Source organism: Ananas comosus, linkage group 14, assembly GCF_001540865.1.
Source record: "Ananas comosus cultivar F153 linkage group 14, ASM154086v1, whole genome shotgun sequence".
Lineage (NCBI taxonomy): Eukaryota > Viridiplantae > Streptophyta > Magnoliopsida > Poales > Bromeliaceae > Ananas > Ananas comosus.
In genome coordinates this window covers 1,584,799-1,610,512 of record NC_033634.1, presented here as the reverse complement: position 1 = coordinate 1,610,512, position 25,714 = coordinate 1,584,799, and the positions used below count along the sequence as shown (strand labels likewise).

The window sequence follows — 25,714 nt, the reverse complement described above, 5'->3', positions numbered from 1 at the left end:
AAACAATTTCCTAGCACAATTTTTTATTGAGAAATATTTTAGAATAGTGATTTGAAGTTGCTTAATTTAGGATCATTACTTTAATCTGATAAAATTAAAGAAAAGTGGGGATTGAAATGATATTTTTCATTTTGAAGATTAAAAATTTGAAATTTAATATTTCAGATGGATGTGTTCTCCATTGGGTCTAAATTGAGGGTGCCAAAACCTTTTTTTATCACTTTAAAAAGGTTTGTAACAATAATAACAACCATTGTACTAATAACCCGTATAAATATTTTGGGACAAAGCTTTTTAATTTACTAAGAAAATTCTGAAGTTATAGAAGTCATTCAATCAATTACGTAGTACTTTCAATTTCAACAATTTAACTATTTTGTAATAGAATAATTCTGTAGTTTTTTTTTTAAAGTTATTGGCAGATTCTGAATTTTCAAAATTGATGCCTATGTTACATTCTAAATTACGAGTCGCATATCATTTTGGTTCTTACATTTAAATTTATTACTAATATTGTTTTATCAAAAATTTTAAATTATTATTATAATTAAGTTGTATATAATAATATAATTTAATTGGTTAAATATGTTGCCAATGTGGCATCTTAATAGCTGCCTTACAATGGTCATGGACCAGAGCACAGCCACATAAATAAAACGTATTAATTAAATTATACCATAAGGTTTGAGTTTAACAAATTTAAAGATTCAAATGAAAAATTACAACTAATAAAAAAAAAAAGGACCAAAATGATAGGGACTTATAGTTTGAGAAGCAAAAGCTTAATTTAGCCGATCAAAATTGAATCAAACGCCAAAAAGAAGTAGTGGGCTTAATAAATTAACAAGTTCGCGTGCGGTGGGGCCAATCAGTTGACGGGTCACCGAGATTGGTCCAAATTTGGGTCCAATTATCGTAAATTCCCATGCACCGCTAATCGGGTCCGACCCCGATCCCACGCCGCGCCCCGTAACGACCCCACCCGCTACGCCATTCCCCGTCGCTCCGGCCCCCTATAAATACCGGTGAGGGCTCGCTCCCCACCTCTCGGTTTCCATTTCCTCTCTGTCTCTCTCATTCTCTCTAATCCCTTCGTCGTCTTCCTCGCTGCTTCGTGAGGTGTGGCGGGGTGAGCGCGAGCGAGAGAGCTCGGCGCTCGAATCAGGATTAGGGTTAGGGTTTCCGGGGCATGGGAGTGGGCCGCGATGGCGGCGCCGAAGCCTTCCGTGGAGCGGTGTATGGGCGTCAATGGCCTCGAGAAGATCGTGCTCCGGGAGGGCCGGGGGAGCTCCGTCGAGGTCGTCTTCTTACCCCCCTTACCCCCCTCTCTCTTGATCGAATGATACGAATACTCTATCGTGCATTTCGTGTTAATTCATTGACTAATCAGTGGTCGATCTGGATTTGTTCTCGTTATTTTCTAGATCGAGTGTCGCTTGAATCGTTCTTATGGGGTTCTTGATCCGTTTGTTCGATTGATCGTGTGGAATCGTTAAATAAGAGAACAAAATGCCCGATTAATTAGCTCTCGATGTCTTTACGACAGGTGGAGATGTTTTCGTTCGTTTCTAGATCTTCTGATTTCGATCGGTTAGGGTTCTTCAAATGGGCGATTCATTTTGCTTGTATCAATTCGAATTTCATCAACCTTTATGCGGTTTGAGTGTTCTATTCCTGGGGAATTGTTGTATCGTCTCCTTAACTGGGGTCTCTTGGTGAAGTGGGTGGAGGAGGAGAGATTTGTTTGGTATCTGAAGTTTTTAGGTTCGGGTAGGAGTTCTTTTGATGTCTATTGTAACTGTTTATCTTCTTGATAGTACATATTCCCGTAAGCAAGAAGCAGGATAGTGAGTTTGTATTGTGACGGCACCCTTAATATAGAAAGAAAATGGTCAGAGATGATGCATGTATTTCTTTGTGGTGTACCGTAAAAATATATGTAAGTTTTTCTGCCAATAATCTGTGTAGTAGGCAGATTATGCTTATGACCCAGTCTCTCTCTCTCTCTCTCTCTCTCTCTCTCTCTCTCGCCTCCTCTTCTCTTTTATGCTTAGCTGGCTTTTTTAACTTTATCCATGTTTGGGGTTGACATTTCCTCTTTCCTGGTGGGTGGGGCAATTCCGTTTGCTATTAGTATGAGTTATTTCTTTAATGCTATCTTCATTCTTTCGTTTGCTAGAATTTAGTTTTCTGTTCACATCATCGTGTTTAAGTCAAGGGTTCATCGTATGACACATTGTATTCAATTGCACCTGTGCTTTGTCTTTGATTATTTCCTTCTAATAATGGTGAACTTATGAATGTGCTATATACCTATGCTAAGCGTTTAGCAATCAGTTGTGGCTGAGAGTAGACATTGAGAGATGATGCAAGGTTCTTTGGGTTGCCGATCTTTCATCTTTAGGATATCTTAAGATAGGAACCATTGGTCGCAATTATGTAAGCAATGAAATAGATTATCTATGATTTTGCGGTGTTGCTTTTGTTAAAGTGATTATTGCATTATCTGAGGTTGGTCTTTTCAGTTTGTCAAAAGATGAAAAAATGGCAGGATTAGAGTGGCATTTGATTTGTGGGGAGAATGGAGAACTTTTGGTTGCTTATTGAATTCCCTTCCACGAATTTATTAGAGAAGAGGATGAAAGACAGCCCAGTTAATGTATGTGCTTATTGAATTTCTATTCCCATATGGAATTAGGTTCCATAGTTGTTTATCAAAAGAGAAAAAAGAAAAAAAACTAAGGTTTGCCTGCAGGAAGAGTATTTCTTATTATTCTTCCTCTTCATATGTATTGCAGAAGCTGGTAAGTAGTTTTGGAAGACTAATGGGTTTGCGTGTCCTTCTCATAGGAAGTTGGTTGAGGAAGTCTGGAATCTGAAATTGTACCTGCCATCCCTTTGGAGAGTAGTTGTGGTTGGGCTTCAAAGTATATTTTACTTTGGCTGTGATTGGGGACTCCAAACATCAATGAAATGTTGCAAGAATCTAATGATTTCTGTACCACCTAGACAACATCAAATTTTCCATGAAGATTGGAAAGAGTTTCATATTGCATATGAATCCAGATGGAAAAATATTCTCTTATAGATGATTTATAAGGGAAGTCTTTTCAACTAGCATGTCAAGCTGCCATTTTTTTTTTTTTTTTTGCAGTTGGCAGTTTGAGAATTTCCACTAACAAAGCTTTCAATCCGTGACATTCCAAAGGAGTCATCATTGCTAGAGGATTTTGACATTTCTAGCTGGGAATATGCTGATAATTCTTTAATCTTTTAGATATCCTAGCATTGTTGATTTTACAACATTAGATTTGGCGATTTTAGTGGAGTTTGATGTGTTCTTGAGGTTTCAACATTTCACTCTTACAGTTTTTGGCTATGCAGAAGAAAATAATATGGAAGCTTGATTTTGATCTCTCATTTCCATAGGTTTATTTTGTAGGATAATTTTTGAAAAAAAACCTTTTCATATGTTGGTAGAAAATTGATTGAAAATGGGAAAAGATTTGGTTAAAAGTTGGAGCGGATCAAGTTGAGTGAAGTAATGACCGGTGAAAGATGTAGAACATCAGAGCATTTTGTTATTTATTAACGATTGCATGTGATATTTTACAACATCTGATCGGTTTATGAATAAATTGGTCAAGTTTGATAACTCTTGTTTAGATTGTGCAATGCTAGGCTGAAAAACTGTTTTGATCTTACTGCTATTAACTTTCTTGGTCTGAACAGTTTTCAAAAATTGATCCTTAATGAAAAATTGAGATATCTGACCTTATGTTTTCTTGGATAAAGAACTCTTAGAATGTAGGTTAGTTTCTTGATATTAAATTATGGGTGGTGTTATTGACAGAGTTACTTGTACTATAGACAGAGAGATTTATTGAATCTGATCACTAATCATTGATCAGATTTTATCAGATTCAATGAATCTAATCTATGATAGTAAAAGTGGCTCTGTTAATAACACCATCCTTAATTTACGCAGTCATTGTGTTTATCTCTAAGGAGGAATGAGCTCCTTAGAATAGAGAGGCTCTTTTACAATGAGCTTTTTCTTTATAAGGGGCTTTTCTCCTATGGCCTAGTTGTCATATCTTTTGATTGCCAAAATGTGGTATGCGAGTTCTGTAACTAGATTATGGACTTGAAACCTCAAGCTACTTTCCTGTTCTACGGAAATTAACTTTTAATAATGCCCAGCTTTCTGCGGTTTCTGTAAGTCAAAACTCAAATTACTTGGCACATCTCTGGCCAATTGGGCTGTAAAAAGAAATCAATGTAATATGTGGAACAATGTAAGTGACTTTCTTGCTTAAGCGTAGAGTGCCTATAGAGATTTCTCTTGGAAAAAAGGAGATGATATGTTGAGGATTATTAGTCTATACCTTCACTAATGGTATAGTTAAAATTGTCCTTCATTTAATGTCTTTAAGAGTGGACAGATTTAGGTAGATAATTGTTATTTCTGCTGTCCAATTTCATTTGAGGAGGTTGAAATAACTGTTTAAAATCTTTTCAATGCATGGCTGTTGGCCTAAATGGTTTTAATCAATTCTTTAGGAAAAAAAAATTGGGATGACAAATATGACCTTCTTTTCTATTTGGTTGAAGAAGTCGAGGAAAGTAAGACTATATACGAGATTCAATTATGATGCAACTGTGTTAATTGCTATAGTTATATGAGAAGAAGGGAGCTGAGATTGTTAAATTCTAAGTGCTATCGATTAACCAAAATTTTGACGAAAAGGTCGTTACAAGTTGTTTCTTCTAATTTAGCACTGAACAAATTGGTTTTGGAAGAATAGGCTCACTATCATGGATAGTACAACCGCAGCATAGGAGGTGCTATATTTGTTTTCTAGATGTCCTAAAAGATGAGCAATTTGCTTTTGATTGATTTTGAAGAAGTCTTATGCTAAGTCCACTTAGGGGTTTGTATTGGATGTCTTGAATGCTGGATTTTTTTAAGTTGACTAGTTCCATGAAATAGATTTTTTCTATTCCATGACTTCTTCAGGGGTTAATTGGGGGGATGTGAACGAAAAATTCTTTGCTGCAAGTGAGAGGGTTTTATATAAAGAGGGTTTATATAAGACATTTAAAAGGTGATTCTGTTTTCCCTACTGGTGCTTTTGCAGTTTGAAGTTTTTGAGGATTTTCATCAAAGAATCTTTGCATATAAGATATTTAAAAGGATTTACATATGGCCTAAACACTCAAACTTAAATTATCGTCCTGACATTAAACCTTTGAGAAGACGAGGAAGATAAGAATATAAGTCTGAGGATCATACTCTCAAATACTATGACAAATCTGACGGTTCTGAATTTGTATTGTTTTCTCACTTATTACTATTTACATGTTTCTTTCTTTTATTTTTGAACGATAATTGCAAGTGATATTTAAGTGTTGAGGAGTATACTCTCATGTTCTGCTTCCAGGTTNTTCGTGAATCTAACATAAATCCCAACATAGCTTTTTTTGTCCTCACAACTACTTATTATCTCTATTATCTTTACTTGCCTCTTTTAAAGGATAGGAAACCTAAGATTAATTTTATATTTGGATAACAGGCCATTCCACTTCCAAGCTCAAAATGGAAAAAAAGCTATGTTGGGATTTATGTTAGATTCACGAACCCTTTTTCCTCTTACTTATGTGTACTTTGTTGTCTATTTGGCAGGTAAAGTTGTATGGGGGTCAGGTAACTTCTTGGAAAAATGACCATGGGGAGGAGCTGCTTTTTGTTAGTAGTAAGGTATTAAAATTTTAATTTGTCCTAGATCATAATGCTAGAGGATGGATACATGCATGATGCAATCCGTGGAATCGTTTATGGAAATAACGAATTATATATCATTACTATTTTGTTTGACTGTTATATTACTACAAGTGTTCTTTTATCCACTTAACTGCCTGCTTTTATAAATATGGAGGTGCAAATTTTTATCCTTTCCTGTATGATTGTTTTCCTACATCATAATAACCTTTCATTACTTAGCATGACATTTTAACGCTGGCCCCATCAACCTTGGCGGCACGAGTGTGAGTTATGTACAGTTGTGAACAACCCTTTTTTAGCTGATTTTGGTTGTATCAACCTTTTTCTCTGTGGGACCCGGGTTCACCAGAGAGTTATATACTTCGGTTGCCTTTTTTGATGTCAGTCTAGTCAAGAGAGAGCTTCTAACTTACTATCAAAATTTAGCAAAAAGCTACCCCCTGACACTAATCATTTCGTTGCCCTTTTATTATCTTAAGCTACTATTATTTTCTTCTTTTTTTTTTCCCTGGTATCACACTAACTCCATTATTTTAAATACTGAGAAATACTGTTAACTTTTACTTTCCACTGTTCCTTTTGTATTGTGAATTCTTCAATTGAACATTGATCCGAAGATACATGGGGTAATTAGTGAAGGCTTGGTAGGATTGATATTGTCGCCTCTTGTTGTTATTATATAATATGTTAAATTATATGGTGGCCCTTCTTGCAGTTCGTAATATCCTGGAGCAACGCCTTGTCATTTCTGACCTCTCTTGTTCATAACTAGACTTAATCATGTCTAATACCTCTCTTCTTCTATAATTTTTCCTCTCATTCTAGGCTATTTTCAAACCCCCGAAAGCAATTCGTGGGGGCATACCAATATGCTTTCCTCAGGTATAGCCTCTTTTGTTATATGATTTCTTTGTATCTCATGCTTACTGAACTTTCTCTACTGAGCACCCATAAAATGCTCTAGCAGTTTGGAATGCATGGAACTCTAGAACAACATGGATTTGCAAGGAATCGGTTTTGGAGTGTTGATAATAATCCACCACCTTTGCCAGCAAACACTTCAATTAAGACTTTTGCTGACTTGATTCTCAAGCCATCTGAAGAAGATTTCAAGATTTGGCCTCACAGGTTTGTTTCGTTGAATGAATATTGGGTTTTATTTTCCTGCACTTCTACCATCTGCGAAGTATATGTCTTTCATTTAAGAACTTATTCAGTTTTTTTAATTTATCTTGTCATCCATATCTTACATCCTCTCTATCTTGGCTGAAAACCTGTTTTCAACTTGCCGTTATTGCAGTTATGAATTTCGCTTGAGAGTTGCTCTTGGATCTGGAGGCAATTTGATATCCACGTCCCGCATTAGAAACACCAACACTGATGGAAGGCCATTCTCGTTTACGTTTGCATATCACACATACTTTTCTGTTTCTGATATAAGGTCAGTGCATAAACTTGTTTGCTTGTTCCTAATTTGTCGCTTCTTTGTCTCGCACTTTTGAGGGAAATAAACACATGTTTCACTTAGTATAGGTATAGGCCATGCTGGTCTTTTTTTCCAAGTGCAATTTTCTAGGGTGGTTAATGACAGCAGCTAGATGGAAACTGTTATAGTTGACAAGTGAGAAGGCAAAATGGCGCCAAAAGTGAATATCTTTTCATACCTATAGAAATTTTGGTGGTAATTTAGTGGGGCAATTTTATTTAACTTCTACATTTGAGAAGATTTTTCTCAAACTAAGCTTCTTTAAGCAGAATTTGTATAACCTTTTGCTTTATCTTATATCGGAATGACGCAGTTTATTATTGCAGAAATCAGCACTTTTGCAAGTCTTTAACATGTCTGGTATTCTCCCATTTATTTGGACCTAATGGCAAGATAACTTTTCAGTGAAGTGCGGGTAGAAGGACTAGAGACATTGGACTACCTTGACAATCTGAAGGGAATGGAGCGCTTCACAGAGCAAGGAGATGCAATTGTATTCGAATCTGAAGTATGTAAAGTTTACCTGATTAATACTTTTGAATTTATGTCACTTGGATGCTAACTCTGTGGTTTCAAAGGTGCATAAAATATATCTGGGCACACCAAGCAAGATTGCTATCATTGACCATGAGAAGAAAAGAACATTTGTCTTGAGGAAGGACGGACTCCCAGATGCTGGTGAGCTTTGTTCATCAATCTCGTTCTATTTATTAAAACCTAGGGCGAAACTATGCCATTCATAACCATTATCATAATACCAAGGAGATGGGGAGATGCATGCAGGCAAGGATTTAAGTGCCGTGGCATAGGGTTGTGCCGGAAACTTGCCGGCACGGTACGACATGGTGCGTGCTGGGCCGTGCCGTTGAGTGGCAGTAACAAAAATTTTATGTGTGCCAACACGTAATAGTATGAAATATTTATTTTGTTTACCAACAAAATATGTCAATTATTTATAATGTATTTTTATCAAATCTTTTGAACTTTATTGAAAAATTACTTACTAATTTTAAGAATAGAGGGTTTTGAGTTATGCCAAACGGGGGGCTGTATCGTGTCGATATCTTGCTGGTATGATACGGCACAGTGGATACGGCCCGTGCCAATGGCCATTTTAATCCTTACACGCATGATAATACAGCGTAGCTTGGTTCTCCTACCTTTGTGGTAAAATGGCCTATCTTCTTTGACTTTATAATGTTGTTATTGTTTGTTTTTTTTTTTCTCTTTCTTCCATTTGGTAGTTGTATGGAACCCATGGGACAAGAGGGCCAAAGCCATGGCAGATTTGGGGGACGAAGAATACAAACACATGCTATGTGTGGAGGCGGCGGCTGTGGAGAAGGCCATCACTCTAAAGCCGGGCGAGGAATGGACGGGAAGGCAGGAACTATCTGCTGTTCCGTCCAGTTATTGCAGTGGACAGTTGGATCCTCAAAAGGTCCTTCAGGGTTCAGCTTGATTGTTACTCTGATCGATTTATCCTGTACAGGTACTTAATCCTCGTAACATTCGTTTGTGCCATATTGGCGCGCGCTCATTGTTTACAGCTTTGTATGGTGTAGCGTATCTGATTTGCGCTGGTTTACAAGCACACTTGTAACTATTCTTGTGTGTTTAGTTGGTTGGTTTCTATTTTCATATTGTCAGGTTTTATTTATTATTATCTTCGTTTCTAACTCGTAGAACATTCTTTTATCCACTATTTTTGCAGGCTCTTTTACATCGCCGTTTATAGTAATCGGTGCTAGGCAGTTGATGCTTTTTCTTCAACGACGTTCCTGCTCTCGTTTTTCACCTTCTTCTATGTTGTATCCTGGAAGCAGAATATTCAGGGGAATAATAGCATGACGTGTTTTCCTATGGTCTGTAGAGATTGAATCTCATAACCTGAACCTGCGGGGTAACATAAATATTACCCAGCGTCATCTTCAGCGCTGTTATCGTTTTCCTTCTCTTCATTTTGTAGCATATATTGTCATAAAACTGTCGAATCCGCAAGGGGGTAAGAAGAGCCATGTGAAGGCGGGGGTGGTTTTGTGAATGTATTCTGTTGTGGATATTACGCCTTCTGATGTACTCACTTTTTCCTATCATCAATATTATTATCCTCTGCGGTGAACTGATACTGACTTGTTGATTTTACTTTCTGTGCTGCTGCTGTACTCGCGTTCTTCAGTATTTCTTCTGGGTGGGCCCTTTTAGGTTATTCTCTATACTCCAATTTTCATCATCTATATATATCGCCTCTGATCTGATGGAATTCTTTCAATTGGTGAAAAAAAAGGCTTTTATTTGATCGAATGGTCGTCCAGTTGGACGACCTAATCATCGTGAAATTTAAACTTTTGTTTTTAAACTCCTGAAAGCAGTGGTCTTTATCTCACTCTCGCTCTCTCTGAGCTGTAGTGCTTTCTGAGGGACCTAGATGATTGATGTAGTTAAACAAACTCTAATAAGAGTATTTAAAATTTTTGAAAATTAAATTTTCCTTGGCGATACAGTTATCTCAAAATTAAGAATTTTGACCATAAATGTTATATAAAAGTTTTGTTAATTTAACAATGTGGAGATATCAAAAATTGAAGGTTTTTTATTTTTAATTTGAGCTGCTGAGTTTGGATTTTTGGCTCACTTAGTTCACTTTTGTCAGACTCCATCTAGGTTTCCTAAAACAAGAGGACGGCAACACAGTTTTATTGAGACATGATCTGGGAAGTACTGCTGAATTTCCTACAAAATCACGCACGGGTGATGATGATTGCACTAGTTATATTTATGATGCGGCGTTCTTAATCAATCAAATAAATTTTTTTAAATTAATATGTTACATTAGAATTATAAAAAAAAAATTTTATTATACTTTTTGTTTCTACAAGAAAATATGTGATTAGCTTATTATTGCTGATGTAGTGTAAGTGTGATACAATAAATTTTTTTTTTTTTTTTGGTGATGATGTAATATTTCTTAATCTTGAAATGAAGTGATAATTAAATTAGTTGAGAAATTATTATGGAATGATCGATCAATGTAATTTACCTATATTTCAAAATTAACGTTTTATGAAATAAAATTTATGTCCGTATTTACTGAATTTTTTTTTGTGAAATCGTTTTAATTATTAGAATAACCAATATTCGTAAGTGAGGCACTCCAAAAGGTTTGAACCGAGTCAGACCAAAGCAATAATAATAACAAGGATNCAGACCAAAGCAATAATAATAACAAGAAAAAAAAAAAAAAACGAAGGGAACGAAAACAAGAGGGAGAGCGAAAGTATTTTTCTCTTTTATTTTTATTTTTATTTTTATTTCCCCCCCTTTCTTCCTCTACCGCGATCGCGAAGAGAGAGAGAGCAAATCCAATAGTTCGAACGAGAGAGAGAGAGAGAGAGAGAGAGAGAGAGAGAGACGACGAAGTAAGCGAGGAGGAGGAAACCCCAACGAGCATGAACACATAGAGAGCGAATTCGAGCTCTCCCCTCTCTCTCGTCGGATTCGCCTTCGATTCGAGCTTTTCTCCTCAGTTCGAGCTCCCAAAGGTTTGCTTCAACCCCCCGTCTTCGCTTTTTCTCTCCAAATCTCACTCCCTTTTCCCTTCCCTCTCCTCCTATCTCGCTCTGAGCATCTCCAATTCGATCTCTTTTTTGACTCCCGCTTCGATCCGCTTCGTTTCAGTGGGTTAATCGATCGCGGAGCTTCGAGGCGACCTTCGGGCGCTTTTTATTACCAATTTGATTGCCAAGGCGGGAGCTTTTTGGGGATTTTCGAGCTCGGTACTGTAGCTGGGGTATTTGTCGCGTTAGGGTTTTTTATCCCACCCAGATTTGAATTCGGAATTCCGGTAATTTTCGAGCTTGGGAGCATGTTTTATTCAATTGGGTATTTTTCGTCTCCTCGGTTTAGGGTTTTATGCCTTAAATTCGAAATATTTTGACTTATTTTGGCTGCATTGTCGTGGTTTGGTGTTCGTGCAACTTCTAATTGGAATACAAAAAGTAGATTGGGAGGAACCTGCGAAAAACCCTAATTTTGTTGATTTACTATATAATATGGCTACTTTGCATTAAGAGATGCCGCCCCCCCCGCCGCTCGCAGCGCCGCAGCTGCAGCCGCAATCGCAGCACAATCGGATCAATCTAAGTGAGCTGAAGCTGCATATATGTACGAAACTCGGGCCGGAACGGTCGAAACAATACTTCAATTATTTGAATCTGTACTTGTGTCAGAAGCTCACCAAGCAAGAACTCGGCAAGCGTTGCCTTTCGATTCTCGGCCGCGAGAACCTCCCCCTGCACAACCAGCTTATCCACTCGATACTTAAGAATGCCTTATTCGCTAAAACCCCACCTCCTCAATCAGTTCACGAGAAGCCGCCCTCGAGAAATTTAACCAATTATGGGAAGAAAGCATCTCAAGGAGAAGAAGACGAACTTTTTCAAAATTCATTACCACCTCCGCTGCCTACGGTTTGGTGCAATGGCTCTCGGAAGGTCAGGTCGAATCACCGAGAAAGGAGGATCAAAGATCGCCCTAGTCCTCTTGGCCTGAATGGTCAGAGTCATACTTTAGTCCCCTCTAATCATGATATAAAGGAGAATGGTGTTCTGGGCCCATGCGATTTGAAGAGGCCGGTGCGTGATTATCAAAATGGGCCTGCCGAGCAGTTGGAAAAGAGACCAAGACTGGAAAACTCGTCGCTTCAAGATCAGGCTGCTGTTCTGGGCAAGGGTCGAACCGAAGTTGGTTTTATCGATGACAGCAAAGAGGCGGAACAAAATAATGAATGGTTTTCACAAAGAGGTCCTCTTAAAGCTCCTCTTGGTATTCCTTTTTGTCCCGCCAGTGTGGGAGGGGCCCGGAGATCTTTTCCTGTTATGATGCCTTGCACTAGCACTAGTAGTAATGCTGATAGTGGCGAGCTATGTGAAACGGAGGCTTTGAGGAAAAGGATGGAGAGAATAGCAGAGGCACAGGGTTTAAGTGAAGTGCCGATGGAGTGCGCTAATCTGTTGAATAATGGGCTTGACGCTTACTTGAAGCGTCTAATTAAGTCATGTGTTGATCTAGGTGGTGCAAGATCCAGTCGCAAGTTACCGAAGTATCCTATACACAATCAGCAACATCAAATGAAACCTCTTAATGGAGTTTGGCCTGGTAATCACACGTATGTACATAATAGTCAAGGGTCTTCAATATCTCTACAGGACTTTAGGTTAGCAATGGAGATGAATCCACAACAACTGGGTGAAGACTGGCCGTTGCTACTTGAGAAAATTTCCTTCTGCTCATTTGAAGAATAATGCTAATTTCGGTTAGGATTTCCAGATTTATTGGATTGTGCATGAGTGGGCTTCGATAGCCTCGCGGGTGTGGCCTATTTTGGGCCTATACTGGAAGAATTAAACAAAGTTAACAGCTCATGTTTCCATTATTTAGCTCAATCCGTCGAAATATAATTTTTTAATCAAGTACTGTATGTCTCAGCATCCACGAGGGACGCCTTCCGCAACCACTGGAGATTTTATGTAATTTACAGCCGATGCGGAGGAAATCAGTTTTGCAGGAATACTAATATGTAACTTTTTTATAGTATAATCGTTATTATTAGGAGTCACGGGATTAGGATGTATATTGTCAACTCATAGCTTTTCTTGAGTGGTCTAGTAGTGAGATTTCCTACTATTTCATGTGTCGTGATTAGTATTTTAGTATAACAAATCCCATTTATATGACACCTCGAAACTCAATTGTGTGGAAAAGAAAAGCCAAATATTTGTTTCTGGGGAGATAATTTAGATGGTTGCTGAAATCATTGTACACTCGTAGTTGATATATTTCAATAGTTTTGTTCTTTCTTGTTTTGGGAAAGCTGTATTCTGTAGCAAGACAGGATGAATTCATCGCATCTTACTAATTTGCTTCATCACATTTGTTTATGCAAATTTTAGTTTTTCTAATGAAATCTACTGACTTTAGTGGTTGTATGAGTTTGATGAATATTTATACTGTTCTAAAAGTAGTTCAAGAATTCTGAGAGAACTCTGCAATTTTATCAAACTGTGAATCCTAGTTACTTAAACATTGAATGATAAGTTATGTATTTGTTGCCTTCCATGCTGCTTAATTCGTCAAACATGCCTTGATAGGATCCTGAACTTTTAATGCCTAATCATTTCAAGAATTTTCCTATAAGCACGAATTAAACACTTCCTTACTAAAGGCATTTGTATGGCAATGAGGCATTATTTAATCACATAAAACTATGTGCTATTTAGAATGGATTTAAATGATAAATAGACATGTAAATAGCACAGAAGTCGGGTCTATAGTTACACTAAAAGCATATTTTTGGAAATAATGTGACAAGATCAGTCAACGTGCAGCATGAGTATGGTAAATCTTCTCCGCGTATAAGCTGTGTACCAACAGCTATTAATTATTGTTTTAAGACTGCTGTTATTGCTTGTTGTGAAGTTGCAAATTTTTGCTCTATCTGAGCTTTTCAAAGCTTTTGTCTGAACAGACAACAGTGGTAAAAACAATCTACAATTGGTAAGAGAAATAAAAAGGTTTCTTCTTGCAATATCATTTTAAATTAAGCTTGATTAGTGGATATAATAAGCAATGCAGAAATGAACAACTGTTTATTTCATTTGTAATGTCCATATATACGTTATTACTGTATCAACAGTTCTATCAAAGTAGCATAAGTAACAGAGATGTAGATCGTCTAATTATCAAGCTATAATGGAGAAAATTGGAAGTTTTGTAACTTTAACTAATTAACATTTCGTATGATCTCGAACTTTTGTGATTTTGAAGGTTTTTGCTGCATTATACTTGTGGCTTTGCTTATTAAATAGGTAATCCCTCATCTAGATATATGTATTTATCATTGTAGTTGAACTGTAAATCTGCCATCAGTACCTTTATCTGAAAAGTGAATTTGTCATCATTGTCTGTTCGGTGAAAATTGGCTGCATGCAAAGCTATACTATGCATAAACGACTGATCATGGCAAAAGAAGTTGTTTATACTGGTCTAATATGATATAGTAGCTTTAAAGCAAAAATATATGTTAAGCATATATTTAATTGATAGATCAAACTATTAAGCTACTTTGTGTAGAAGATGTTGCATCTTTTTTTACGTACTTCCATGCCTTGTCAGCTGTGTATATTTCCATTATACTTCCATGCCTTCTGATGACATATTTATTTGTATCAGCTGTGTATATTTCCATTAGAAACCAAGATCTAAAGACAACTCATGTTTGGGCCAAGATTCTTACAACCTCGCAGTGTTTATGACTTTATGTTGCATTATACTTTAATTTCAAGTAAGTTGGCTTACATATCACTTTTAAGTTGCAGGGTATGGATAATAGCTGCATAATCAAGAAAGAGAGAACCTTTTCCAGCAGGCTTGTCTAATTTTTATGTTTATTGTATATTTCATCCATTCATGTGATCCTTTTCTATTACACATAATGTTATTTGCCAAACTTCTCTGTCAAGTTTCCTGATAAAATTTAACAGTAATCCTAAATTCTGGGGTTATTTGAGAGGAAAATCGAAATGCAAAATTAAGATTACAGCAATTAGAAGTTGTACAAGGGTGATGAGACAGAAGAATTTGTAGAGGTGGTTTTGACATTTAGCCAAAATTACTTTGTGAATCGGAAATTGATTAATATGGTAATCGAGATGATTATACTTGTGTTCATAGGCACTACATTTACTAACCTAAATGATGCTTTGTCATACCACACTCTAGCTTAATCATCCAAAGATAAACAGCATTTTGTCTTCATGGATATGTAGGATAAAGTGCTTGATTTAGCAAGCTAAATGGAAGTTTTAAACGCAGAAGGTGAATCATCTCCTTTTGTATAGCAAGTGCTTAGGAGTCCTTCATTCGTGGTTTCCTAATTGGGACAGAGCCAATCTCTCTAAGTCCCTTGTAAGTGTACTTTCTTTTTTCTTTTATTTTTGGAAGCTTAATCCCTGAACTAGGAAGAGAAAATCTTTTTGTTATTTATATCCTTTAGTTAATAATCATGTTTTAACTTTATGATTGTGAAGCCATGTGTATTATTCTTGGCAGGTTTTGCTTCTTAAGATGAAGCAGTTGCAGGTAATAACTTGATGCTCGGGTTTTGGCTTTTACCTTGCAGTGTGTTACTGATGTTACAATTGGATTTATGATAAATATAATTTTAATTCTAAGTTCAGTTACAATTATCATGATTGCACTAAACAGAATATATATATGTGTGTGTGTGTGTGTGTGTGTGTGTGTGTGTGTGTATTTCCATAAATAGTTCATTTTAAGTCAAAGTAAAGGATTGGGGTTGACATCAGGCAATTTTGTATTTATCTGTTTGAGAAACTTCCATCATCTTCTTCTGTTGTGTAAGTTTATTCCTAGTTTGATTTCTCTAATCCAGAGATGAGTTTTTTTTTTTCTTTTTCTTTTTTTTTTTTCTTTTTTGAGAAGAAAGAAAGGAGAATTTTTTTTATTTCTTTTCTCTGCAGTTTTACTGTTGATCTGTACCTTCAAATGGCGAAATGCAATTCAAGTGTTTACAGAACAAGAAGATGGGTTTGCAAATGAAGGTCACATTTAACAAGTTTGGTTTAATCTAGTAATTTCTTCCAACAAGACGGTGTTTTACTGTGAGAATCCTACTTTTAAATGTTAAAGGGAGTTTTTTCCCCCTAATATTTCAGTGCTTGATTTGGTTGACTGAGATGAGGTCATTGTGAGAATCTTAACATTTGGATGTTATTTTACTCAGTTGTTACTTTACTGTATTTTGAGTTCAGAAGATGAAATTGGCGTCAAATAGAAGCAGTGAAGCCTAAGAAGAATGACTTCTAGCCAAATTATTTCTTTGCTTTTGTTCCCCATTATCTTAATATACTATGTGTAATTATCTCAACTTACCCTGCGGAGTTCCTTGGATTTGGTACAGAAAATAAAACAGAAATTGCTGCTATATGTGTTGTCAGTTCTGTTGCAGGCAAAAGCTAAACTGCTGCAGAATTCTATCAAAATCTGCTTCTGAAAACTCTTTCACTCTAATATAAGAAGGATTTCTTTCATGCTGATTTACAAAACCGTGCTAAGGAAATCCCCAAATGCTGCTTTCTCATGATTATTAAGAGAATGCTTCCTTTCTAATTCTTGTGTATCACCTGCTGGTGTGCAACTCAGAATCCTATTTGTCGTAAACACTGTGACTCTAGCTCCAAATTATTTAAGATGAAGGTGTATACCATCTGACCATACATTTCTTTTAAGAGGAGGAAAAGTAGAATTAGATATTTAAACACAGTATGATTTCCATCATTTCACATTATGCTGATTTGGGATGAGCTTGATCTGATTTTATTTAGCTTGGTTGAGAGGCTGGTAAGCCAAACTAACTCAGTAAAACTAGAGCATGATTAGGTTATATTGATCTGCTTTTCAAGGAAGCTCTATTACAGAAATAGTAGCAAGCACACATTTCCTCTCTATTTTTGAATTCTTTTGATGTCAATATTACTGACTTGGATAAAAGCTTCTAATGTTAGTTATTCTAAAGCCTACCACATCACCTCAACTTCAAATCCAAACCATTTAACAGATTTTTGAAGGAAGTAACATTTTATTCATCATAATCTCATGGCATCAGTATATATAACAAATTAAATAAAATGCAAAGGAAAAAAGAAGAAGAGGGGAGAAAAAGAAAAAAGTTATTCCTTTTCTCTCTTGAATGGTTTGAGCGTACAATGAAAGAATAAAGTTAAATAGGTTGTTGTAAGTTTTCCAGCCGAAATGAATATCATCTTTGGAAAATGATGAATATTTTATTTACACCAAGAGGCTTATGGGGAGGTATAGAAGCTTCCATTGAGACTATATTTCTACAGGTTATTTGGCGGCGGAAAATCGGCAAACAGGGCACCAGTTCTTCAGCTGAAACCACTGATTGATGCAGCTTCCATGGTAGTAATGCTTACATACCAACTTGCCCACTTCATCACCACAAACATACTCTTCCTGAAGAGTAAAATTTTTAGACATGTGAATATGTAAAATTATAAAAAGAAAATGATGTAGCCACAAGCTATTGGAATTGAAAGTACCGAGACAGTGTAGATATTTATACTAATTATACTAATTAGCAAAATGAATATACTTAAGACTCCTCTGTAAATGAAAAGAGGAAGTTACAGACTCTCATCTCACAATCCAAGGCTCAGAAAGAATCACCAAGTGTCTCATCTGGAAACTCATTTATTTACACCAAGCAGAATTTTATGGGTAAAACGTGTGCTTCCTGGATGTTGTTAGTCCCTGAACTTTTTCCATAAACAGCTCAGTAATTCGCATGCTTTGCAATTCGATACCTGACCACCGTCAAGAAAATCTTTGTTTTACAGCAAATGACCCTCTTACGCCTTGTGCTGTAAAATGACTTCCTTTTTTCATGCCATGTATGCAAGTGTTTAATTGATCATAAACATTAGTACCTGACATATGCTACATCTGATATCACCGTCTTCGCAATCGGAACTGCCAGCCCTTGACGAGGCGGGGGGCACATATGCGCTAATCTTTATACATTCTGACAGTGCTTCTTCAGACAGGCCAGTGCTGACAATACCTATCATCTCACCCAGTGCTAACAACTCCTATTTGGCAGAATGCAAAATCAGTGAATTTGCAGATTGTGCTAATCAGAGGCTAAGGGATCTGATTAAGTAGCAACATATATTATCAAGTATTTCAAAGGTGTCAAGTACAAATATACATATATCTAGAAAGATGCATGTTTAAGACATGGGAACCTCTTGGTATTGTCTACACAGAGATTCTTTGAGTTCACAAATATCAGACTTTTATCAAGGAGAAATTCATATTTATCTGTAATTTAAGACTATATTCTAATAACAATACTTATTGACTATTGCCCATCGGATCGAATCACTACATATTGAATTACTGATCTGATAAGTAAACATGAGAAGTCATCCTACTGCACAGTAAAGGTCCCCTAATAAAGAATAACAGCTTGCTCTTTCACTGTTTAAATCGAGCTTGCCCATACGCACCACATAGCCCATTTTCCCAGCAGAGACTATAAGACAGCATTAAAAAAAGTTCAAATTATAGATAAGGTTTTAAAACTCATCACACTAATTAAGCGGAGACGGGCACATTTCCTAATAACAATGTGAGTGTTTTAAAGAAAGGTAAGCAGCCAATTGATATTTCTTAGCACAAAAGGATAACTTAATAAGCCATTCACGAAGAGATACCTAAGTATAACACAGTATGAAGCTTAAGCAAACAAGAAGAAAAAGATAGAGGCAGAAAGAAAAGGAAAGAGAAAAGAAATACGATAACAATATCGAATAATAGGAGATGCAAATGAATGACCGAACACACCTCGTATGTCATCCCATCAATGTCCATTCTCATCTCTCTGTGTTGATCAACAGAGTTAGCATTATTAGAGGATCGACTTGTTCCCTCCCGCTGCTGAAAAGATTAAGTTGTCATTACTACCATTATCGTAGTCAAAATAAGCATGCCCCTTTCCAGCTCTCTTACTTCATCTTTAATATACTTCCTCCTCATTCTTTAGCATATAAATTTATTTGGGGACTAACACAGTAAGTAGCAGATAGGAAGAGTCAAGTGTAAGAGATATGAATAGCCTCATGTTCTTGTTTTCTCGAATAATGACAAAATCGAGAGAGACCATTTTCATCTCCAATGTAAGATATCACAAACAAATAATTTTGTGAGCTGAACAGATGTCATTTCCACTAACTGATTTATTGTTTATGTAAGAACACTTACAAAAAACAGTTACGAGAGAATAATAGTTTACAAAGATGGTAACTTAAAACACTTTGTTTCTTCACCTGTTCAAATCCTCTTTTTACTGCATGCTTGCATCAATCTTAACATTCACGCAAACAGAACTAACGGAAACAAAAAGGTGAGGGTGAAAACCATGACATACCTTTTTTGATGCATTCCTTTGAGTCTGTTTAATAGGATTCTTCTGCACTTTAACCGAGACTGCATTTTTTTGTGTTCTGGTCCGTTTTGGGGCTTGTTGAGCCCTACTTACAGAGCATGAACTTGATGCACTTGGCGACCCTGAGCTTGATGCATTTGGTGAAGTTTGCGCATTTTTACTTTTAGAAGATGAGCGCTCTTCACTCAATGATCTTTTTCTCGATTCCTTAAGCCCTCTATTAGTGTGGTTTTCTGAAGAGGGACAATATAACCGAAGAGCATCCAATGCCACACTTCTTTTGACTAGAGACATCAACCTGTCTTTCGAATTCGTCAGACTGTTCTTCTTTCGATCAGCTCGTGCACTATGAGAAGCACTTTTATCAGTGCAGCTAGTGCTTTGCGATGAAACTTTACGCATTGCTGAGGGATTTGATGAGTTTTCTCGATCGCTTTCAACGTCTCTTTGATTACTGCCGCTTCTCGCTCGAAAAGATTTTCTATGGGAACTTTGTTTTGTTATTTTGCTGATGGTAGAGTGAGAAGGAGCACTTACCGACTCGTCATTTTCTTGGCGGTTCATCTGCTTGCCCTTTTTGGAAAATAGACCGGCACTGCAACTTATACGATCGCAACATCTAACACTCTTGTTACTAAACTTCTCTTCTCGGAATATAGGAATCGAGCCTCCTCTAGTAGAAAGGAGCCCACAAGCCGTCCTCCTTCCCATTCTTTCATCCATGCGAAGAGAGAAAGAAGAGAAACGACGAAGCGCAACTTTCGACTTTGAAACAAATCGGCGCTTCTTTACTTCTGCAACAGCAATTTGAACAGTCGATAAGTGCCCAAAATCTAATTTTGCATTAGCACCATAAATAAGGCAACAAATTTGCAAAATTCAATGATAGTAAAGACTTAGAGCAGTATACAACTTCAAATGCAGCCATAAGAAGTATATGATCTTTTTTGCGCCTGTTCGGAGCAAGAAGATAGGGCTAATTGGAACAACGAGAACAAAAAGGAGAAAAAAAAGAAGAAGAAGAAGAAGAAACAACTAAATGACAATTCTGCACATTTAGATCAGTAATGAACAGTAATAGTTTGCTAAAATTGTGGTACTATATCTATATCATTCCAAGTATCTCAGAGCCTAATAAAATCCAATAAAGTACATTTAATTCGTAGTTTTTCCGAACATAATACATCATTCACCTGTAAGTTAAGAGCCTCGAATTTTACTTTATAGAAGTAGTAGATAAAAGGGGTGCCACGCCGATCTACTTTCACCTAAATTTGTTTTCTTCACAGTTTAGTAATTTAAATGCCAACGAAATTATACGAAATTTAGCAAATACACCAGTAAACACAATAAAATAGAAAATTCAGCATGTTCAAAGGGAAAAAAATGTGCCCTTTTTTGCACTTTCATATTCATTAAAGATTCAACTAATCATATCATAAAAGAACCATCGTATCACACATATTATACTCGAACTGATGAATTAAAAAAACTTATTCAACTTAATCAGTGACTAATTTACCATAAACAAACCAGAATCTATTTTAAAAAGATTAATTCCATACCAATATCTCCAATTTCTCATCCTGATGAATTGCTCACTATATATATATATATATATATATATAAAACTTCCTAAATTACACACAAAAAAATTGAAACCAATTTGGTTTCTCCTCTCCTCATCGAATCCAAATCCCCCAACTATATAATTCACAAACCCAATACATATACATAAACAATAAAAAAGTCGAAAAAAACCCAACAACGCAGAACAACAACACCACCGAACAGAATCCAAAATTGGGGGGAAAAAGGGGTAGGTCGAAAATTGATTGATTAATCGGAATAAATTCGCACCTTTTTTAAAACATTTTGGTGAAAGGAGAGGCGAAAGGGGATCGATTAATTAGAGAAAGAGAGAGAGAGAGAGAGAGAGAGAGAGAGAGAGGGGGGGTTCGAAAATAAATATTAAGTTCGCGAAACGATGAAGGGGGAATACGAGAGAGAAGGTGGGAAACGGAATGTGGGGCCCACCAGATGGAACGTGAACCGTCCGATGAGGCGCGGAGATAGGATCTGGGGGCGGGAAGGGGTAAGCGGTGGCTCCCACTAAAACCACCCGTTCACCGAATTAAGAGGCCACTATTTTATGTATATTTATATATATACATAATCCGGCTACTATATTCTTATGATTACAGAGCTTTTCGTATTCACAAATTATTTTCGATGTTGGGACTTTCGAGTTGACGATTTAAATTTCGTAATTTTTTGAAATCATTATAAAGTCCATCAAGCGAGTATAAAATGAACGGTTAAAATTAAACGACATTCTAAAAATGGATGATCGGATAGTTCAATTTAAAATCGGAGTTATTGATTTTTATTTAGATAGTGAATAAAATTTTCTATCAAAAATTCAACCTATTCCGATTTTTTTACACCGTTAAACTAGCAAATATTCCATACTGGCCGTTAAAATGTGTCAATTTTGTGATATTTTGATCGTAAGGTAAATGATGTCGAAAACTTATAACTTTTGATTTCTAAAAATTTTAAATGCTCTAGATAACGTTTAACGATGTAGATCGTCGATTCGGAAGCTCTACCATCAAAAATAATTTATGAGTATGAGGGCGTTCATACTCATAAGAGTATAGTAGCCGGAATACTAGTTTTTTAGGATTGCATTTTGAAAATAATTAAAGGAATAGATCTAATGGCTGAAAACTTAAGAGTACAAAATGATTTATATTTATAAGAGTATAATAGCTAGAGTTGAGCTAGAATACTATCGATAGCAAACGAGCCGTTTTACTACCGATTTATTTTCGATGATAGAGCTTCCAAATTGATGATCGGCTCCGTTAAATATGATCTAAACCATTTAAACTATCTAGAAATCAAATTTCACGTACTTTCGATATTATTCTTTTATCCATCAAGTGAACAGAAAAATGAATGGCTGAAAATGAATATTCTTTAAAAAATGATGATAGGAGTCTTGTAATCAAGATCAAGAGTATAGATCTTGTTTTAAATAATTTAAAGAATTTTCTAACAAAAATTCAATTGATTTGGATATCTTTACGCCGTTAAACGAGAAAACGCCTCTTATCGACCATTAAAATTACAAATTTTGAAACCCTTTGATCAATAGGCAAATGATGTCGAAAAGATTTGAAATTTGATTTTAAACACTTCAAGTGGTATAAATCATGTTCAACGAAACCGATCGTCAATTTGGAATCTCTATCATCGAAAACAAATAGGTAGTAAAACGGCTCGTTTACTGCTGATAGTATTCTAGTAAAACTCTAATAGCTATATTCGTACATATATTTATGTTTTTTTTTTCTTTTTTAGGGGAATTAAGCAGTTTCGAACTTTCGATACATACCACAAAATTTTTATCACCTCTTTTTTTCGGATTAAATTTTAGTTACGATTATGGATTTTGATTAATATATAACAGTTCGTGTAGTAAAATGGGTTTAATTAAACAAAAATTAAGTGGGCTAGCATATTAATTAAACTCTAAATAAAAAAAGTTGAAATTTGTTTTTTGTTTTTTTTTCTTATGCTTTTATTGCAAGGACTTTTTGCATGTTTGTTTTTAATATCTTTATTAAAGAAGCACTTTTGCAAAAATTCCAACCAAATGTTCACTTATCGTTTTTTTAATATTATTTCCTAAAGGAGATGATTCATTCACTACTGTTAATAGAGATCTAACACTAATTAATGAACACTAAATAATAATAATTACTAAAGAGAGAAAGACTAGATCTTTCGTAATGTTTTTTATTTAAATAAAAATTCATGGTCCACTTAATTAGTTTACTGAGATTGGAATATTTCACATAATATTTAATCCATTGCGTAAGATTTAAAATTCTCCTTGAGCTAGGTCTATGGACGTTATCACCAACATATATATTATTAAATATATTTAGATTGACAAATAAATCTTTGTCAAATCAGAATACATACGTGAGAGCATCTACATCCTTTTTTAAAGACCATTTTAATTCCTTTTCCTTTTTTTTTATCCTACGAACTTATATAATAATTATAAGATATTCTTTGTAGATATATCAAGCACATAATCATAATAAATTAAAGTAAGATTTTTTTTTTTCATGCTTATTTTGTGTTTGCATGTTACAAAAGGAGTACGTCTCCTACGCTTTCGAAAGTACGAACGTTTTTTTATTTATAAATTGTTTTCGATGTAAAATATTCGATTCGACGATCGACTCTGTTAAGCATTATCTGCGTTATTAGAATTATTTAGAAATCAAATTTTATAATTTTTTAACATCTGTTATCAAGTGATCAAAGAGTCTCAAAAATAATTATTTTAATGACCGATGTGGCATGTTTGTAAGTTCAACGATGTAGAACAATTCAAATTATATGAAACCTTAATAAAAAAAATTCTACTTAATATTAAGAGTAAGATCAATACTTCCGATTCGAAATTTAAGTTTTTTTTTTGTTAGATTTTTATTTTTAATTGTTCATTTTGAGACTACTCATTTACTAGGTTAATAAAGTCAAAAAAATTGTAAATTTTAGTTCCTAAATAGTTTTAATAGGATAGATCATACTTAAAGGATTCGATCGCTAAATCGAATACTCCATCATTAAAAATAATTTATAAATATGGAGCTCTCCGTATTTTCGAAAGTGATAGAAATCTACTCGTTGTAAAGGACTTAAAATTATATTATAGAAAGCAAAATGCTTACGCATACATAAGCCGAGTTTAGAAGCTTTATTAAAGGGATCAATAATTATGGAGTACGCTTCAATATTCAAACTTAAAAGAATAAAAGAAACAATAAAATAGTAAACACAGTCGAGTGCATATACACCACAAGAATAAATTAAAATACTCTTCTTACTAATATATTTATTCTTTGTTAAAAGTGGCTTAAACGAACCCTTAATTTTTTAATTACTTAATTAGGTCTTGCTTTCCGTCTTCTTGGACAAAGTGGTGCATCATGACAATGTGAGCACCACCTTTGTCTCCACTTTTGACAAGGATATTTGTACCATTCTATATACAATATTTTCATCACATGTTTAACATTAATGAAATTTACTAATTTTGATAGCTATTATTTATTTTACAAAAGTTGAATTGCGATTTTTATTTCACTTTGGAATCAGAATATGACCCAATTCATTTATAGCCTGATATGACTTTACATTCTAAATTGATTCATTTCAAAGTAAATCATTTGAAATCCTCTCTCACAAACACCTCTCCCTCCTCTTCCTTTATAGCTCTTCTCTTTCTTAATCAAAAGTCAAAATCCTCTCTCCAAATTATTTGATCCAATTTTCATTCTGATAATGGATTAAATATTTTTTTGATGATTTGTTATTTTATTTTTCATTTCAATGCAATTCAATTCTGTTTCTCATGCCTATTTCAATCATAAACCGAACATGCCTTAAAAGCATTAGCTATTAAAGATTATTATTTTTAATATTTTATGTAATTTTTTTAGACTTAAATGGTAAATTAGTTGGATGATGTGGGTGCACTTAAGATTAAGCACTAATTTCTCCAAAGTCGATATGCCTAGAAGGATTATAAGTGGCAAAAAATTTGATGGTTAATATTTGAGTTGTTAGATTCAAAGCTTAGTTACTTTATATATTAAGCTAAGTTTATTTTTACAAAAAATTCAACGAAATGGATTTTCGTACATGCTACCTTTCTCTCCATCAAAAATAAAAAAAAGTGTTGCACTACATTAAGATTCTCTCTTGCTTTTAATAGGCTAGTTCCACTTAGGAAGATAGGGGAGGTTGATCATCCTAATTTGTGCTAAAAGAAGTATTTCCATTCCCTGTTGTGGATTTAGTGTCTTTTTTTTTTTTTTCTTTTTTCTTTTTGAGAGAGAAATATAGCATGTTATCAGATTCGTTCATTTTTTAAGAAACAAGCTAATTAGTTAGAAATACAAAACAATCGGGCTTTAAAATTAGAACCTCGAGTATCAACTATCAAATCCTTTGCAGTTGTAGATTTAAGTGATGGATTGCAATAAATAGAAACTTTGAGTTCAAAGCGAATAGCATGATTCTCCTATCCTTGGGTAGGTCAATTTGGCAAAACAATACCTCTTTTGTCTCGCTTTTAAAACAACTTCTTTATTCTAAAAAAAGTGTTAGCCAAGTGATCAAGCATTTGACAAACAATCAATTGGAGCTTCTACCATGGCAAAATATTGTAACGAGCTCTTGAGAAAGCAAACACAAATCTTATGGAAAAATTTATAATGGTTTGAAGTGTATTTTCAAATTACATATTGTGTGTTGTAGGATAAAAAAAAAGGATATAATTATTAATGAAAACTAGTTTAAATTA

At 35.1% G+C, this 25,714-nt stretch overlaps 3 protein-coding genes across 5 annotated transcripts; 2 read left to right on the top strand and 1 right to left on the bottom strand.

Annotated features, from left to right (window-relative positions):
- On the top strand, window positions 1,042–9,411 carry LOC109720327 (putative glucose-6-phosphate 1-epimerase). The gene is made up of 9 exons (XM_020247373.1): window positions 1,042–1,298; window positions 5,687–5,761; window positions 6,611–6,667; window positions 6,753–6,913; window positions 7,086–7,226; window positions 7,677–7,779; window positions 7,850–7,949; window positions 8,516–8,763; window positions 8,986–9,411. The coding sequence occupies exons 1-8, from the start codon at window positions 1,206–1,208 to the stop codon at window positions 8,731–8,733; spliced, it is 948 nt and encodes a 315-aa protein (XP_020102962.1). The 5' UTR covers window positions 1,042–1,205; the 3' UTR covers window positions 8,734–8,763; window positions 8,986–9,411.
- On the top strand, window positions 10,533–16,147 carry LOC109720586. 2 transcript variants are annotated; one of them, XR_002218991.1, is made up of 3 exons: window positions 10,533–10,813; window positions 10,950–15,236; window positions 15,381–16,147. XR_002218991.1 is itself a non-coding variant. In XM_020247816.1 (2 exons), the coding sequence occupies exon 2, from the start codon at window positions 11,345–11,347 to the stop codon at window positions 12,572–12,574; it is 1,230 nt and encodes a 409-aa protein (XP_020103405.1). In that variant the 5' UTR covers window positions 10,533–10,813; window positions 10,950–11,344; the 3' UTR covers window positions 12,575–16,147. The 2 variants fall into 2 exon arrangements, 1 of the variants encoding a protein (XP_020103405.1); XM_020247816.1 differs by having other exon boundaries at window positions 10,950–16,147.
- LOC109720699 (E3 ubiquitin-protein ligase Praja-1-like) lies at window positions 17,001–21,272 on the bottom strand. Of its 2 annotated transcripts, none has more exons than XM_020247969.1 (5): window positions 21,181–21,272; window positions 19,303–20,114; window positions 18,720–18,812; window positions 17,801–17,962; window positions 17,001–17,327 (listed from the first exon to the last, which is right to left on the bottom strand). In XM_020247969.1, the coding sequence occupies exons 2-5, from the start codon at window positions 20,041–20,043 to the stop codon at window positions 17,199–17,201; spliced, it is 1,125 nt and encodes a 374-aa protein (XP_020103558.1). In that variant the 5' UTR covers window positions 20,044–20,114; window positions 21,181–21,272; the 3' UTR covers window positions 17,001–17,198. The 2 variants fall into 2 exon arrangements, with proteins under 2 accessions (XP_020103558.1, XP_020103560.1); XM_020247971.1 differs by having other exon boundaries at window positions 18,720–18,809.

What these genes read in the sequence shown, in the direction of transcription:
- LOC109720327 (XM_020247373.1), top strand. Translation starts at nt 1,206, where the DNA reads ATGGCGGCGCCGAAGCCTTCCGTGGAGCGGTGTATGGGCGTCAATGGC. An exon ending in TACCAATATGCTTTCCTCAG is followed by an intron (nt 6,668 to 6,752) that starts GTATAGCCTCTT and finishes ATGCTCTAGCAG; the next exon opens with TTTGGAATGCATGGAACTCT. An exon ending in TTCAAGATTTGGCCTCACAG is followed by an intron (nt 6,914 to 7,085) that starts GTTTGTTTCGTT and finishes CCGTTATTGCAG; the next exon opens with TTATGAATTTCGCTTGAGAG.
- LOC109720586 (XM_020247816.1), top strand. Translation starts at nt 11,345, where the DNA reads ATGCCGCCCCCCCCGCCGCTCGCAGCGCCGCAGCTGCAGCCGCAATCG.
- LOC109720699 (XM_020247969.1), bottom strand. Translation starts at nt 20,043, where the DNA reads ATGGATGAAAGAATGGGAAGGAGGACGGCTTGTGGGCTCCTTTCTACT. An exon ending in AAAGGAATGCATCAAAAAAG is followed by an intron (nt 18,813 to 19,302) that starts GTATGTCATGGT and finishes TAATCTTTTCAG; the next exon opens with CAGCGGGAGGGAACAAGTCG. An exon ending in TTGATGGGATGACATACGAG is followed by an intron (nt 17,963 to 18,719) that starts GTGTGTTCGGTC and finishes TCTGCCAAATAG; the next exon opens with GAGTTGTTAGCACTGGGTGA.